The 18,760-nt window shown below is 35.6% G+C and overlaps 2 protein-coding genes across 3 annotated transcripts in view; both read left to right on the top strand.

Annotated features, from left to right (window-relative positions):
• LOC135847597 (CD109 antigen-like) overlaps nt 1-18,760 on the top strand; it is a 115,857-nt gene that overhangs the window by 8,425 nt on the left and 88,672 nt on the right. The gene's annotated exons all lie outside the window — the stretch shown is intronic.
• Nucleotides 5,847-18,760, top strand: part of LOC135847586 (uncharacterized) — a 38,389-nt gene continuing 25,475 nt past the window's right edge. Inside the window, exons 1-2 of one of the 2 annotated variants that reach the window (XM_065367195.1) lie at nt 5,847-6,481; nt 16,139-16,245. In XM_065367195.1, the coding sequence (XP_065223267.1) occupies nt 6,458-6,481; nt 16,139-16,245 (131 nt within the window). In that variant the 5' untranslated portion in view covers nt 5,847-6,457. The remainder of the gene's footprint in view (nt 6,482-16,138; nt 16,246-18,760) is intronic. The other variant, XM_065367187.1, reaches the window with a different exon arrangement.

The following is an 18,760-nucleotide window of genomic DNA, read 5'->3' as shown; positions in this document are numbered from 1 at the left end:
AGAGGACTGAAATTTTCATGACGTGATTTTTTCACTCGAGGTATCATCTTAAGAAGGTGGGAGTGGATAAAAACGAAAAAAAATGCCACCATATTCACGTAGGTACCTTATAAAGAGACCTAGACCTATCACCTGACTGCGAGCGACATTGCGATAAAATAGTCGAGGTCGAGGTCGAAATTCAAGTGCCCGGTATGGTGTCAGGCTATACATAAACGTATCGCTAGATGGTTTCTTCGATATATACGCGTGTGATTGAATAAAATTGATCTACGCGACGACGACGACTTCTATACATTGTATACAGCAACAAAAGAAGAAAGCAAGAAAGCGTCAATGGCTGCGGCGATTGCACCGCGGTGGGCTCCATAATTCGCAGTATGATTCGGTTGTCGTTTTCTTTTGCAGTTGGTTTCTCATCTTTGACGTCAACCGACGACGCGACGTTGACTTTTTTGGCCAATTTTCTATTACCTACGAGAATTAATTTCTTTTAGCTAGAAAAATTCATTTTTCTCGTCGAGTCACCAACCAAGAATGTAGAATGTTGAATTTTGAATTTCTAATATGCGGTTAAAAAGCTCGTAAAATCACACAAGTGAATCACCCAGTCATCGGGCGCAGCTGATGGACGATTGAAGGGTGTCCAAGCGCGATGCCCGAGACCGTTCCGGGTTCACCAGTCCAGTCGAATTGTTGTGCTCGAGTTATAGAGGCAGGTATATGAGGTATCGCTCCGCACCACTTCACCATCATATCGTTATTTCAACAACAATCGACTCTTGGCGAAGACCAAGCCGCCAAATGTTCGGGCTAATTCAACTATACCAGCTAACACGTTTCGTACCAATTAACGAGATGCCCACTCGCCTGCGATAAATTGCCATTATATGTATTATTATGTACCTATAGCAGAATAGAATACACATACGACACGATGCGATGGCTGGATATGTAAATCGGTCTCACATCGTATGGGAAATGCGCGACCTGCAAGCGTCCGTCGCGTTTTCTTCTCGTTACGCGTCATCTTTTCTACGAATCGTACGAGATTTCGGACCAACCAGTCCAGTTTAATAATGCAAATACGTATTAAATTTGATTGAAAGACCGAACAAGGCAGGTATAAGTATGATGGGCGATTGGATGCATCGGTACGATGGAGCCTGAATATAACTAGGTAGATATAGTAGCCAACAAGATTTCAAAATGACTCAAGCACTATCCTCAATGGTCTTTAACCCCCCCCCTCTTTTTAAATTTTGTAACTGATCAAATTTTTTTTACACAGACGTATTTTCAATTCAGCAGACTCTCTGTTCCTGATCGTTATTTGGTAATGAAAAGGCAAAAGAGATACGGGTACAGTAAGATAACATTTTCCTGATATTTTCGCAAAGCTGATTTTCAATGCTAACTCTTTCAGAGCTACAGGGTCCATCAGTTTTCCCATTTCATCCAGCAAAAAGATGAACCAAACGATGACAAACTAGAGTGTAAATTGACTTACCCTGCTGTATTCATTCGCACAAGTGCTGCATTCTTAAATACATACTTAGGTAGTTCATAATCATAACCAAAACTGGTACTCACCTAAAACATAAACAAAAAATGAGTTAAATACACAATTTTAAATTATCTCACAATTTTATTAAATACATATTATTATATTAGAGGTTTGGCTCAAATTGCATGAACAGTATTGAATGAAAATACTCGCAGGTAGAATACTAGCAACCAGAGCCAAAGATTTGGAGACATCGAATTCTTGTCTTAATACGAACAATAAAAATATTCTGGCAACGGAGAAGAGAATTACCCATTTATAAGAAAGGAATGTTGAAAATGAGAGAAACCAAAGTTATTCAAGTCTGTCAAGAGAGGGCAAAGGGGGCAGTTTACCCCGGGGTCGCGCTTTATGGAGGACCCGGCAAAAGAAGGACCTGTAATGAAAGAAACCTCTGTTTTTTCACTTCTCAAAACACGAATTTTCGAAAGATATTGCCCTCGCTTCGCTCGGACTTGTTTCATTTTTTTTTTTTTTGGAATTTGGAATTTCTAAAAAAATGAATAAAAATCATTCAACTTTTAATGTTTCAAAGTGAAAAAAGTAAACTTGCATAAAAAGTATCGTTTTTGATCCTCTTGAAATACAACAAATTTTCAAGATCTTTCACCCACACTTGGGCTTGTTTTCTTTTATTTTTCAAAATCAACATCCTGAAAAAAATTCTTGAGGGGTAAATATAAATATGAAGGGAGAGGGGGGAGGTAAGAATTTTTACGGGGTCACCTCTTAAGGGTGTCTCTCTAATACATACTAAAAAATAAAAAATAAATCGATTCACATGCTGCTGGAAAAAAATTTCCATTGTACATAATTTCAGAGAATGGGGGATTTCTCAAAAAGGGCTGAAAATGCAGGGAGTCTGAAACTTTTTACACGAAAGTTTTTACATGGCACCCATCCATCTTCCATGCAAATTTCAAATATCGACCCCAAAGCTCTCTCAGGGGCCATCTCACCCTTCTGAACCACCAATGGATTTTACTTGAGAAAACTTGACGTTTGCTGGAGGCTCCAGAATTGGCTGGAAAATGGTGACATTTGATTCGAGGGGAAGGGGGTTGACTTCAGTATACGAACTGATTTTCAGATTTTTATCTCTATGTTTGCTCTTTTTGTAGGAATTATTTTCTATACGTCAAATTTTTGCAATTCACGAACTTAGTCTACCACAACATTTTGAAAATACTAAAAAACAACCACAAACATAAGTTATAGAATCCACAGTTTCTGTTGAAAATTTGAACCATTTTGCCTTCATGGGGAGGGGCAATCTGTATACAAATATGTAATCCTCAATTTCCAAATTGAACGATGACTTGATAAGCATCAATTTTTTCCCCAAATGTCGTCATCTTTTCAAGTTAAACTTTTCTCATGAAAATTTTAGGAACTTGTCCAATATTTCGAAATTTCAATATAATTTATTTTCGAATAAAAATAATCTATAGACTGAGATATTTTGATTTTTTTTTATTAGGTATGAAAAATCACTATAATTATGATGAGTGAATTTCGAGCAATCAGCTAATAACATAAAGGCAATTTTTGGTCCAAAATTTATTCGCTGTTTCCAATTTTATTTAAATAATTAAAAATAGAGATTTCCGGATTTTTGAAATATTTCAAATAAAAACAATATGCTTAGATACATTTTTAACTGATGACATATCGTAAGTATAACTTTAAAGTGTTAAAATGTTGATGAAATATTTTCAAAAACATTTTTTTTTCAAATTTGAGGGGCAAGGCTTGCTTTAAAATGAAATTTTTTATTGACCTGAAATTTTTGATTGGGTTCCAAAAAATTACTTTTAGTTAAACATTTTTTTGATTGGAACAGTATTTGTATTTTTTTCGTGGGGGGGGGGGGCTGGATGCACTTGGATGAGCGAGAGGTTAGAAAAATTGTCAGTATACGACTCTTTCGGAAAGAAATTTCATCCTGAAGACAGTGTGATAAATGTTGCTCAATTTCTAAAACTTTTTGTAAAAACACATAAAACAAGAATTTTAATCAATTTTTGAGAGAATTTTTTCAAATTTTAGGGGAAAACCAGCGCCTTAAAGAACCGAAATTACACACAGAGATAACAGATAACTATTATTAAGGAAGGTTTTTCGTTGAAAAATTTTTTTTGTAAGAGTCAAAGGGAAGACGATCGCAATTTTTAATATTGATTGTGAACTCTTGGAAAAGGGGGACAGGGAGGAAAAATGAGCATTATGACTGAATTTCTTTGTAATAGTATCATTTAGGATGAGAATCAATCATACCAGGTGTCCAAGAATGAAGGGTTTTGATACACTTTGATAAGCCAACGTGGGAAAAAAATTTCCCCAAGTCAAAACTGAAAAATTGATTATGGGCTTTTTTTGTGGGGAGTGCAGGAGGACGCAGTACCCCCCTCCCCCCCAAGAAATGTTGAAAATATTGGAAAATTGTCATATACTCAAACTAAAAAATGAAAGAATTTTTAAAAAATGTAAAAAAAATAATTTTGGTAAATTTTTTTTTAAATTTTGATTTTTTTTTCTAAATCAAAAGTATCAAAAATATATAACATTTATCAAGATTGCTACATTGAAATATTGCTGAAATTACTTGAAGAGCAAAAAATTGATCAAAATTTTCTCATTTCAAAAAGCTTCATATTTCTAAAAATATTTTTTTAAACAATAAAAAAATAATTTAGGTAAGTATGTACTTTGATTTTTTCTCAAAACACAGTTTCCTAGGGGGGGAGGGGGTGAAAATTAGGTACTTGCAATTTCAAGTTAGCGTCTCACACCCCCCCCCCCGGAAGTAAATACAAAAAAAAGACTGAATTATAACAATCTAAAAAATGTGCTTTTGAGTTATTGTTTTAATGCAAAATAAAAGATTCTCTCCTGTTTCATTGAAATAATCACTCTAACACCCATTTTTCAAAATGGTTATTCAATTTTCCTATTTTCAAGATGAGAATTTTCTCTTCTTTTTTGATAACATCAAAATTCCTCATTCTTGGACACCCATTAATCTTCAGAAAATTGAGTGTAGACCCTCATTTTTAGTTGAAATTCACTCAGAAAAAATTTCAGCTCAGAGAATTCCCCTTGAGATAAGATACGAGTCCTCAAACAGTACAATAAATATATGTACTTACACATTATAGAGTGAAGCGAAAAAAAAAAACATAACTTGGATTTGGACCAAGAATGCGAGAACGTGTACTTTGAATCGAAGACTCTCTGGAAAAACTTTGAGCCCTCTATCCATTTAGGAGGCTGAACCAGGAATCCTCAAAGTAGAGTCATTTTTTTTAAAAACATAGTTTTTTGCGTTTTTTTTTTTGGTACCTAGTACAACCTGTGTAAACCTTCGGACACCTCCTTCAAAAGTTGCGATTTGAATTTCTGAACCTCTCTGAATCATTGAATTTAAAATTCAATACCACTTTTAGCCCTTTACCAAACTCTTGAAGACTGATGGATCGTAAAAATTACATTTTCTTATCAACTTGGAGAACTTTTCCACCATTAAAAATCATTTTATGAAAAAACAACGTTGCATTCCTGTTCAGGAGGTCAAAATATATTCCGATTAACACACTTTTCACAATCATTTTGAGCAAATCGTCCAAATTTACTTTTTTTGATTGCATTTTTTTTTTTGCATCTACTGAAATATGAGTGAAAAAATACATTTTGACAATTTTATCGAAACGATCGTGAAAAGTGAGAAAATCAGGGTATTTTGACCCGCTGAGCACGAATTCAGCGTTGGTTTTTAATAAAAAGAATTTTTAATGGTGGAAAAGTGCTGTTAAAGTGATAGAAAATTGTAATTTTTACGAACCGTCAATCTTGATCGCTTAATAGAGGGCTAAAAGAGGTATTAAATTTTGAATTCAATGGGTCAGGGGGGTTCAGAAACTCAAATCACAATTTTTGAAGGGAGTAACTCAAGTGAGCGAATGATTGCACAGATTTTACTCCCCAAAAATGGCGAAAAATCACGATTTTTTCGAAAATGTTCCAACTTTTAGGACACCTGGCTCAGTTTCTTGAACTGCTGGGGGGCTCAAAATCTTTCTGGGTAGTCTCTCACTCAAAGTAAACTTTCCCATCAATTTTCGTCAAAATCCAGAATAGATTTTTTTTTCTCATCCATCACCCAAATGCACGAGTACTTATACGTAGAGAATTGCTAGTTGAAAGACAAACATTGACGGTGGTGGTGCTTCATTGCTACCGATGGCCCTTGATCAAAGTATTCGTAATTCGTATTTCGTGCAGCCAATACCAATACCAAATATCCATCGTCGTCGTCGTCGGTTCATATTACCTATTCATAGATGTGTAATTTCGTCTTTAGTACCGGTTCGATATACTCGCGTTTCGGTTTCGGCCGCTACCTATCTGATTTTTGTTCGCTTCTCCTCCATCCTCCATCGTCATCATCTCCATCACCATTATCTGCAGGCCACCATGCACCGCCGCACCGCGCCTAGCCAGTAGCTCTATGTATACTCTAAACTCTATAGCCGGTCACTGTTGGTCTTAAGTTAGTGCGTTGTCTTGTTTTGTCTTACTAATCGTATCACATACACACATACGACTCCTCTCGTAAAGTTGAAACAACAACCACCAGCTGACCAGAAGCTATTCTACCGCCACTGTTTCCATCGCCATCACCATCACCATCGCTCTCGCTATAGCAGCCAGCCTGAGCCTGTGCCTGTGTATCGTGTGTTTACGCTAACGCAGAGTGCACCGTAAGAGCCTATACAACTGGCGGAATTTCCTTAACCTTGACTCGGCTGTGACTGTCGCTGTGGCAATTAATCGCGCGTTCCAGTGTCCGTCTTCATCGATCCAGAGTGTAAAAGTGATTTAAATCCCATCATGGTTCGTGACTATTGTAAGCCGGTAAGTGTTTTTTTATTCTCACAATTCGATCGATTCGATTTTTATTTTTATCGAGACGGTAATCGCGTATATTCTCGAGGTACTTTATGTGTTATGTGTGTATTAGGTAGTATTTCCTTTTTGGTTCCATAAATACCTTCGTATTTGTTGCTGATGGATTTTTTAGATTGTATTTTCGCTCTTTCGATTCGGTTTTGTTTTAAATTTCGTCCAAATGGTAGCCCTTTTTGGGAGAGGTTACTCGAGTAATAATGGTAATAGAAGATGCATGTTGAATGTAGCCTTTTTTGTCGTATAGAAAAGGTTACAGATTTTGACCAAATTCAGCATAGACTTTTACTTCGAGTTCAAGGTTACTCAGAAATTTTTTTAGCTTTGGAGGTGTCCCTGGAAGGAAGGAATGAGCCCTCGAAGAGAAGACTTTTTATAAAAAATTGTGGTTTTTTCGCTCCTGTTGCTACCCAGTCTGTCTTGGGAAAAAATGGCCCAGTCCCAAATGAAAGTATTTGAGATTCTGCGTCGATCTATGTAATTGCAGTCAAAATCCAAGACTACTTTTAGGCTTCTAATGAATGGTGGAAAATTTACAAATCTTTTTTTTTTTTGATAAATTCGTGTTTTGGATTTTTTTTCTACTGATATTTTGTACCTATCTATGCTGCCAAAATTTTGGAAGATAACTCCTGAAACTGGGGAAATATTTTGGAACACAGTGGTGCCAAATTTTTAAGTCATTAGGGCAAAGTCCTCAGTTGTTGACACTTTTTGAACCGAATTTCAATATAAAAATTTCTATACGTTGCCTACATTTTTTTTCTAACATTTTTTTTGTAGAACATTTGGGATCAACCTTCTGCTGCATTTTGATCGACATTTCACCCAAATTCATCAGTTATTACTCTGTGAAATTTTTCATTAAAAAAATTGTCGTTTTCCCCAATGATTGACACAAGATTTCCATTGGTTGTCACATTTAGAATCTAATTCCCATAGCCTACCATAATAATTATGCTCTCTGCATTTTTCTTTTTTTTTTTTTTTTTTTTTTAGTAAAACTTTTTGGACTAATGACTCACATTTCACCTAAATTCATTAGTACACCATTTTTTACACTTTTTTTTGCCAAAATTGTCAAAAAGACCAGAAATGTTCTCCTCAATCTTCGAATAAAGAAAAAATAAAAATTCTGAAAAAAGAAGAAAATTGTTGTAAAATTTCAAAATTTGATTATTAGAAAAAAAAACATGAAAAAATATGGTTTGCAATTTTGGCAAAAAAAGCAGAACTTTGCATAAGACATTTTTTCAAATATTTTTAAATTCTTTGAAATCCAAATTTTTATATTTTCAATTCATTATTTTTCTGCTTCCCTTTAAAAATGTAAAAATTTCGACTTCTATGCACTTGAACAAATCAACTCCCCATATTTTGAAAATTTTAAAAACAATTTCCTGCTAAAAGATATTTTTTTTGCCAAAATCATAAACCTGTCTTTTTCTTTCCATTTTTCAAATCAATCTTTGAATTTTTTGTCAATTTTTTTCTTATTTCAAAATTTTTAGTTTTTTTAAATTTTTTTGTTGTTTTTTTTTTTGAAAAATATATAGAAATTTTGACGTCAATATATTATTCGAACTCGGACTCCACTTCACTCCCCTCCCCTCATCTAAAAATTTGAAGAAATTTCTTGTTCAAAGTTCTGCCTTTTCTGCCTAAATTAAAAACCGTCCTGCTTCGTTTCATTTTTTCAAATCAAACTTTGACATTTTTTGTCAATTTTTTTTTTAGGTACTTCAGAATTTTTGAACTTTTTTTCATTTTTTGCTTCTTTTTGAAAGTATAAAAATGTTGACTTCGATGAAATTAAACTCGACTTCCCTCCCCTCCCTCTCCCTTCCTTCCTTTGATCTAAACGTTTGAATAAATTTCTTGTAGGGTACTAAGTTTTTCCTGTCAAAATTGTAAACTGTCTTGTGTTTTTTTAAAATCAAATTTTGAAATTTTATACCTACCAATATTTTTCCCTCTTATTTCAGAATTTTCATTTTTTTCTTCATTTTTATAGTTCTTTTTTCTCACTCCCTTTTGAATTGAAACATTTGAAGAGTTCTCCTACCAAAAGTTCTACTCTTCTCCATTTTTTTTCATACAAATTCGAGTATAAATTTTCCATTCCTTCATTCAACATTTTTTCTAGTCATTTTTCAAAATAGAAAAATGTTGACTAGTAAAAATTTGGGCTGGGATACATTTTTGACCAACCCCCCCCCCCTCACTCCATGTTCCCTTGAAAATTTGAACACACGAAAAAATTTCTGCTCAAAGCCTGTTTTTGCTCTACCTATTTGTAGTTGTCTTGATTGTGAGACATTTTTGTCTTTTCTTTTTAAAAATATGAGTAGGTACATTATTGTCATTTTTGAAAAATCGAAAAAATTTCACGATCAAAAAATGGCAACACTGCGTTCAAAAAATGGCACCACTGCGTTCAAAAATATTTCTCCAGTTTCTGGAATGCTATTTTTTCCGAAATAAGTTGAGTAAGGGCAGAAGTGAAAAAACATACGACTTTTTCAAAAATATCCTTTCCTTGAAAGCCCATTTCTCTTTTCCAGGGGCATCTCTGGAGCTAAAACTTTTTCTGAGTAACTTTCAATTCAAAATGAAAGCCTCTGTTGAACTCTTCGATTTCAAAATCTCAGATTAAGATGCAAAAGAGGACTTCAAAAAAACTTCATCCTCCAATTTTTCAGCGTCTGAAGTTGATTTTTCGATTTTTGGAATATTTTTGAAGTTTCTGTTCAGAGGATAATGCTGCCTTAAAATGTCAAAGTTGAAATTGAAAAAACAAAACGGATCAACTGATGTGTACTTCTATTTGTCGAATCCTTCCAATAGTGACCAAAATTTGAGCTTTGAAAAATTCCTGTGGTGGAAAAATATGACGATTTTTTGAAGGGAAAAAATTGTTTTGTGACCAGAATTCTAAATTCGGTCACCCCAGGAGTGGTACGTATCAATCAGTCGATTAGATATGGTATCGAACACACACTCATCGAGAAAAATTTCAGCTGTTGAAGTTCCTGTAGTGGAAAAATTTGCTGACTTTTTAATTTTTTTTGAATTCCACGATCATATAAAAACAGCATTGAGCTTGCCTGTGGAATAAAAACTCGAAAAATTCTCCAAAAATCAACTTCAGAAGCTAAATTTGGTGGATTAGGATTTTCTGAAATCCTCTTTCTATCCACCCAGGATTTTCGTTCCAATCGGATCTCTCGAAGTGAAAAAGATTCCCTTTTTAATCTACAAATATTACACCGCTTATTGCCCATGTACACTTCAATCATGTATAGGTACGTTTTACTCATAGATATATTCAGTATCCAGCCAGGTACGATATATAATACGTGCGTGGTTATCGTATACATATTACTACTCGGTGCTCTGCAGATGATCATCGGCCATCCGCGTTCGCATGCACACACGTCAATAATCGCTTGTCATCGCGTTCATTGACCGGCCGCAGCAGTCTTGGATGAAGCGCCTGTTGCGAGGGCAAAAACTTAGCTTTAAATTGTGTAAAATGTCTTCCAAAACGAGTTCTAAAGCGAATAACATAATTTATTTTGCACGCTTCACCGCAAATTTATTCGCATTGCGTTCGCGAAAACTAGTTTTTTTTGCCGATTTTTTTCTGCTTACAGGTAGGTATTGCTCTCACAAATCGCGTCGTATATAGCTACGAGTGCTGTTTCCTTTTCCTTTCTTCCATTATTTTCAACTTTTTTCTGGTTTAGTTTTATTTTTATTATAAAAATGCAATCTGGATTAAATTGTACCTACGTCGTGTTCTGTCTGATATCGCAACCAAAATTTATGCAGTTGGATTTGAATTTTGATAGTTGAGCTGAGAGGTATGTTTCGCGAGCCACAGATACGAGTACATCGTCATTTGAAGCCCTAAGGGGGTAATTAATTTATCTACCTGTTCGTTTACGCTTGATAGTTGATATATGTATGCAGTTAATATTATTCGTCATACTCGAGCGAGCAGATATTTTTCATATAATATGTATAACTCGTACGTCTCTCAGTCTCACGTGTTCGAAGAATGGTCCATCCGAACCCGAAGCCCTCAAGGCCCCCCGCCCTCAACGTTCAAAACACAAAATCCGATGCAAAAGTTCATTCCTTGGTACACCTACATAAATGTAGAGATACCTATGCTTACGAGCAGATAGGTCTGGAATATGGTATACGTATTGGAAGAAGAAGAAATTCGGTGAAATGAAAGATGTGTAAGTAGCAGGGTGTCTCAGTGTCTGCCTCTGGTCGTGGTTTTGTAGGTACGAATGCGAGAACGTTTCCCGGTGCTAGAATACCAGACGCGTGATTACTGATTTGATTAGTCAAGTTAACGGTACCTCTGTCATTTACCTTTATCTCTCTCCTCTCATCGTGTAAGACTTGAGACCAGTATGCCACGACGTGCTATGTTTGTCAAGTTATCATCTAGTACAGTACAGTCAAAAGTGTCAACAGTTGGCTCGAATTACTTCAGTGTGCGTTTGTTGGTTACTCGTAGTCGACTAGTCGTAGATTGGTAGCCAACTGCATATTCGGCTACAGGTATCGATGGCAGATTTTGACCAAATTCAGCATGAGCCTTGATTTTGAGTTGAAAATTACCCCCAAAAAAATGTAGCTCCGGAGGTGCCTCTGGGGGGGGGGGGGAGATTTGGGCCCTTAAAGAATGGGAAATTTTCGAAAAAGTCATGGTTTTTTTCGCTCCTGTCCCAGGCCAACCTGCTTTTAGAAAAATGACAAGAGTCTCAAATGAAAGTATTTAAAATTCTGCATCGACCTGTGATATTGCTGTCAAAATTCAAGAGCACATTTAAAGGTCTACTGAGCTTACTTTCAAATAAATTCGTGTTTTGAAAATTTTTTCTTTGAAGATAGGTACTTCACATTAGGTAATATTAGACTTGTGCTAAAAATAGAAAGATGTCATTCCTGAAACTGGGGAGATATTTTGGAACACAATGATTCCAATTTGACATACCTAGATATGTTTTTTACGTGGGGGGGGGGGGGTCTGTCCAAAATGTTTCTAAGACACTGCACGTGACGCTGAATTTTAAGACAATGACTTTTAAAAGCATGGGAGAAAAATTCTCGAATTCTTCACTTTACGTTTGACTTTTAAGAAGAAATTTCATAAACGAGATGCTGACCCATGTCAGCTGATTCGTACAAAACATTGGCTGACATTCAAAAACGTAAAAAATTATACAAATTTTGTTTGACTTCCAAGAACTTGGAAGAAATCACAATAAATTCTTGACATTATGTCAGAGGCTCTTAAAAACTTTGATAAAAATGACCACGTTCTACAATTTTTATAATTTGTTGGACTTTTACAAACTTGAAGACGGGTCAATGACCTTAAGAGGGTAGACAGACAGACAGACAGACAGACAGACAGACAGACAGACAGACAGACAGACAGACAGACAGACAGACAGACAGACAGACAGACAGACAGACAGACAGACAGACAGACAGACAGACAGACAGACAGACAGACAGACGATCTTGGAAAGCTAGACTTGTTGGTCAGTTACCTCAATTCAAGGGACTTGAAAGGCAGGTCAATGACTTTTCAAGGTCAGACAGACAAACGAACTTGAAAAGTTGAACAAAGAGGTCAACGACCTTCAGAGACCAGACAGACAGACAGACAGACAGACATACGACCTTGAGAAGATAGACAGATGACCTTGGAAAGTCAGACTAACAGGTCAATGACCTTGAGACCAGACAGACAAACGACCTTGAAAAGTTGGATGGTAAGGCCAATGACCTTCAGAGACCAGACAGACAGATAGACATACGACATTGAGAAGACAGACAGATGACATTGGAAAGACGGACTAACAGGTCAATGACTTTAAGAGAGAGAGACCAGACAGGCAGTCAGACAAACAACCTAGAAAACTTGGACTAACAGGTCAATGACTTTAAGAGACCAGACAGGCAGTCAGACAAACAACCTAGAAAACTTGGACAAACAGGTCAATGACATTCAGAGACCAGACAGACAGACAGACAGACAGACAGACAGGCAGACAGACAGACGGACAAACATACGACCTTGAAAAGACAGACAGATGACCTTGGAAGGTCAGACTAACAGGTCAATGACATTGAGACCAGACAGACAAACGACCTTGAAAAGTTGGATGAACAGGTCAATGACCTTCAGAGACCAGACAGACAGATAGGCATACGACATTGAGAAGACAGACAGATGATATTGGAAAGTCGGACTAACATGTCAATGACTTTAAGAGACCAGACAGGCAGTCAGACAAACAACCTAGAATACTTGGACTAACAGGTCAATGACATTCAGAGACCAGACAGACAGACAGAGACAGACAGAGACAGACAAACATACGACCTTGAAAAGACAGACAGATGTCCTTGGAAAGTCAGACTGACATATCAATGACCTGGAGACCAGACAGACAAACGACCTTGAAAAGTTGGATGAACAGGTCAATGACCTTCAGAGACCATACAGACAGACAGACAGACAGACAGACAGACAGACAGACAGACATTGAGAAGACATTGAGAAGACAGACAGATGACATTGGAAAGTCGGACTAACAGGTCAATGACTTTAAGAGACCAGACAAGCAGTCAGACAAACAACCTAGAAAACTTGGACGAATAGGTCAATGAACTTCAGAGACCAGACAGACAGACAGACAGACAGACAGACATTGAGAAGACAGACAGATGACATTGGAAAGTCGGACTAACAGGTCAATGACTTTAAGAGACCAGACAAGCAGTCAGACAAACAACCTAGAAAACTTGGACGAATAGGTCAATGACCTTCAGAGACCAGACAGACAGGCAGACAGACAGACGGATGGACAAACATACGACCTTGAAAAGGCAGACAGATGTCCTTGGAAAGTCAGACTGACATATCAATGACCTTAAGAGACCAGACAGATAGACGGGTCAATGATCAATGACCTCAAGACTCCGATACAGGCGTGCAGACAACCTTGAGAATCTATATTAATGGGTCAATGACCTTCAGAGAAAAGATTTAGTCAGACCGCAGGTGCGGACTGGGTCGATTGGGAGCCCATCGCAGATGCACCGAACGTAGCCTTCAGAATTCCCCCCTCTGTTCCCTCCTTGAGGATCTTTTTCTTCCTGCTTTTTTCTCAGATTCGGATGCTTAAATGCAAGTTGTGCACTTCATTTTTGTTTTTATCTTTTTATTCAATTTTTCAAAGTTAGTCAATCTGTCAGAAACAAAACTAAAGATGTTTTTTTTGAGGGGGGGGGGAGTTAAAAATTTGCCATGAGAAAAAAATAGGTTCGGATACTTGAATGCAAGTTGTGCACTTCATTTTTGTTTTTATCTTTTTACCTATTCAATTTCTCAACAATTAGTCAATCTGTCAGAAACAAAACTGAAGGTGTTTTTTCTTTGAGAGGGGGAATTAAAAATTTGCCATGAGAAAAAAATACTCACAAATTTTGCCGCATAAATTGACGAGTTTTCAAAGTGAAATACAAAATGAAAATGATAATTTTGTCAATTAAAATATGTAATTTCGTATCGGGGCTTATAAAAAAATTGTTATTTTTTTCCTTTTGAATTTATGAGAGTTTCAAAAATGGATTTTTTTGGTTCAGACAAAAGATAGAAATTGACCCGAGCAAAGCGAGGGCAAAAGCTTTTGAAAATTTGTAAGTATTTTGAGAGATGAAAAAAACAACGTTTTTGAAAAAAAAATCACTGTTTAGCTCAAAATTTTGTAATTTGAATGATTGGTTTTGAAGAATCTCAATTTTGAAAATGAAAAACAAACAGGCTCAGCGGAGTGAGAACAAAAGCTACAGTTTCAAGAAGTGTAGAAAAACAATGTTTTTTCTCGTAAAATTTTTTTTTTTGTTTTTTGGTTTTAAAATTTCTCAAAATTTGAGTCCATACTTGAAAGATTTTCATAAAAATTAAAAATTTGATCTCAATTTGAAAAAAAAACACAAGGTTCCATGGGATGAGTTTATTATTTTAACAAGACAATTTTAGAATTTGGATGTAGTTGAAAATTTCAATTTTGAGTGACCTTGAGAGTCCAGACACGCGGCTCAATGACCTTAAGAAGCCAAATCAGGGAGAGAAGATCCGGTCCGGATAGTCATGTCTTATCAAGTATAACTTGACCGAAAAACATATTCATGATTAGAAACGTTCCTTGGAGAGGAAACATCGATATCCAATCTTTAAAATGAGGTACTATTTCATTCCTTAAAATTTAAATTACAAATAAGTTGATAAAAGTAATGAATCAAGCAGACACATATTTAAAATTAAATAAAATCGCTTCCTGTAAAATTTCACTTTTCTGAAATGTAACCTTATTACTACGAAGCCTTCGAAGGTGCGATATATGGGTAATAGGCGTAGGCAATAAAAATACCTGGCTTATGTTACCTACCTATACTTAATATGATCTTTCGAACGCTTGCTTATAGTTATAGCATAGCAGTGGCAGCTATTAAAAATCCTCAACTACGTAAATACATATTTTTTTAAAACACAAATTTCCTCGCGTAGAGGTATCCATCCAATTAACAAAGCTACCTACATAACGATGCACGATGATGGTTAAGTGTCATAAATGATGTGTGAAGTGTGAAATGGCAGTCTTCGAATCGTATAATTGGTATCAAAGCACTTACTATTAGTCCGGGTACCATTACCATTAGGTAGGTCGTTCAATCTGCAGAGACAGCAGCAACAGCAGCGTATAATTATGTAGGTGTGATCGTATAACAAATTCTTTCGATCGTCATCGTGTCTGATGTTTGTTTATTATTATTAGTTAGCTACCTATAGGTAATTTCGGAGGAAATTTCTGATATCCTTCGGAGTCCTTTTCTCATAGGTAGGTACTCTAAACGCTGAAGTTGATTTTTAGTTCATGTCCTCACTATAATGAACATCAGTAGCTTAAATTTTGACCAAAGGGTTTGTGTTTGATACCAATTATTGACTGATGAGACAATTGGCCAGATCAGGTGATTTTTTGAATTCATCGAGGCACAGGTGAGAATACACGTTTTCTGATCAGAAACACAGATCTGGCTAATTCTGGTATCAATCGATCAGGTTTCAAACACACGCTCCACTTCGATAAATATTGTAGGTACAAATAGACTGCAGAACAATAACTTCAAAAATTCACCAAAAATCAACTTCAGTGTCTAAAAATAGGAGAATGAAGGGTTTTTGAGGTCCTCTTTCGATACATTCAGGTTTCATTCCAATTGGAAACAGTTCCCTCGTACGTAAGTCTCTTCTTCGGTTCGAACAATACTTATTCATTATTTACTTTGCTACGTAGCTACCTAACTCATTTACATGAGTACAGCTTAGGTTAACGCTCAATGATGATGAACCAGAATCATCATCCACCGTTTGTAATTTTATCCTCTGCCCTTTACTCCTGCCTCGAGTTCGCTATACCATCTTATAAGTAGTCTAATCTAAATGCGAAGCCTTCGATGATGGGATTAAGCTCGTAAGCTGATATTGTATTGTAATTTTTTCAGGCACTATTTGGCATTTTGGTGGGCGTTTTAATTTGCGTGGAAGCTAGACCAGCTGAGAACAATGCGCACAGCATCGGGATTCCAAACAAATCCGATTCCGTTCAAATGTGAGTAATAAACCTTATTTTAAAGTACCTACGTAGATAGACGACTAGACGTAGATATCCTAAACCTGTGCATAAAAAATGTACCTATAGCCAGGTAGTTGTAGTTGTAGTTATAGTGATGTATAAACGCGCTACTTTCATGTTAATAATTCGTATACACATGTGAAATGTGTATATCACACGCTTTAAAAATTTATTAATGAGCAATAGCAATTAGTAACTGGTAACTTCCTTTAAATTTTCGCACGATTTTGTGCACGGTCTAGGGTTTCGTTTCGGCGAATTCGCAAATTGTATCAAACGCGTAACAATTTTAATACACACCAGAGAGAAACTGAAAATTCAGATACTTAAGTAGGTACAAATATTGAGAGAGTCCTTTTGGCGATTTAAGATTTCTTTTCATTTCGAACCTTCGAACAGAATACTGATAAGCTCATTTATAAGTTGACGTCGTGAGTATAACGTCTGATCTGAGCAAATTGCAGAAATAATCTCAATTTCGGGCATCATAATAATTGAATTTTGGGGGGAAAAGGACTTCAAAGACCAATTTTTACCAAAAAAAAAAAAAAAGAATCAAAAAAGGACATTAAATAAATTATCAGCTATCGATTTCTAATACTTAATACGAACAAGAGTCTAACTTTAGTTGTACATATTTATGGTGAATTTTTTTCCATTTTTTCACCCCCCCCCCCCGCCTGCTATTTTCAACCCCCTCGGTGAAAAATAAGTGGTGCCGGTGATCCCGCCCCCCCCCATCTTACAAAATATGGAAAAATCGAAATATCAAGGGAGATTTTCAGTTGTGAACTTTCTGATTCCAACACCTCACTCAAATCCCAAGTTAGCTTAAATCAACTTATATACCAATTTTAGCCCCCTAGGTGGCCCCGAAATCCGAAAAATTGAAATTTTTACGTTTTTTTACCTTCTAATCCCTAAATTTGGACCATTTTCAATAGAAATATTGTTGAATATTTACCATTCCTCCTCCCCCTAAGTACATGATGAAAAAGTGGATTTGGATTTGGTATATCTTCAGCAGAAAAGCACCATTCAATGTTTTCGATTACCCACCCCCCTCCCCACAACCTCCACGATGAAAAAAAGAAACTAGCTGCCTCTCTGCGTTTCTAAAAATAAGCTGATCTGTTGACAAGTTGATTTTATCGTTATAAGATACTTTGATTTTTCAAGTGTTATTATGAAAGAATTTGAAGGTAAAATGAAATTTATCAAAACAAAGGAGCTTTTTAAGAAATTTCGTAAATAAATTTACTTTTGTTTGGCAAACTTTGAAACAAAAAGAGGAATGCTTTTTGGACGTTCTGGCAAAAAAATAAAAATTCTGATCAATTTTGACAAAAATTACGACCAATTGACTATTTTATCAAAAAATTACTTCTTAAGAATTTTTGACGAAAAAACGTTAGAAATTTTCGTCAACTTGTCAAAAACTAACTCTCTCTGACTATTTTGACAAAAAACAGAAATTGTTTAATAACTTGGGCAAAAAAAAAATTGTTGGACAATTTTGGAAAAAATTGGCCCCTTTGAGAATATTACCAAAAATGGACACCTTTTTGACAATTTTCACAAAAAATGGGCACTTCAGGACTATTTTGTCAAAAATTGACGCTTTTTGACATTTTTTGACTTGGGCAAATTTGCAGAAAAAAACCTAAACCTTCATTCTCTTAAATTTATTGTTTTGTTACCTCAAAAAAATACCAATTTTTTTCATTTTTTCGATTTTTTCAACTCCTGAGGTCTCTATGTAAATGGCCAACTTGTTGAGGGAGGGGACTGAGGGAAAATTTTTCTTGAAAAAAATATACAATCATCTAGAAATATGCGATTCAGAGATGAAGAGTGTTTGAATAATTAGACATCAATTTTTCTCATCGCTTTCGGTGTTTTTTTAATTTTTGAAGGTTTTATCTAGAAGGAAGCAAACATATTTTTTTTTGAAAATGTAATTATTTAAAAGTTCTCTGCCTAGAAATGAATTGACTTTGAGGAGCTTTTTACATGATTGCCTATAAGGGAACCAACATCATTTGGGAGATCAGGGTAAGATTTTTTTTTTGAAAATGTGCTTGATTAAAAAAATTCCTCACATAAATGAAAAATTTTTCAACAAATGTCTACAGACATTGCTTTTTTTATTTCATTTTTCCCTAACTGGGGAGGGGGGAGAGTAGGAGCTCAGCACAAGAGAGCCAACATCATTTGTACGTCCAACAAGAGTTTTTTTGAAAAGTTGGTTATGTAGAACAGCTCTAATGTGGAAATGAGATGTTTTCAAAAAAATTTAAATTTCCCTGATTTTGATTTTTTTTTTTAAATTTGAGGGTTCCTTACTAAGGAGTTGATGATAATATAGTTTGAACAGCCGGGGGAAGTTTTTTCTTGAAAAAGGAATTATTTAGAAAAATTTGGACACATGCAGGGACAAAAATATTGATAAATTGAAATTTTTCAATTTTTTTCAATTTTTCAACGGGGC

The sequence above is a fragment of the Planococcus citri genome, chromosome 1 (genome assembly GCF_950023065.1).
Source record: "Planococcus citri chromosome 1, ihPlaCitr1.1, whole genome shotgun sequence".
NCBI classification, from domain to species: domain Eukaryota; kingdom Metazoa; phylum Arthropoda; class Insecta; order Hemiptera; family Pseudococcidae; genus Planococcus; species Planococcus citri.
The sequence above is the reverse complement of the archived record's forward strand: the minus strand, read 5'-3'. Positions and strand labels throughout refer to the sequence as shown.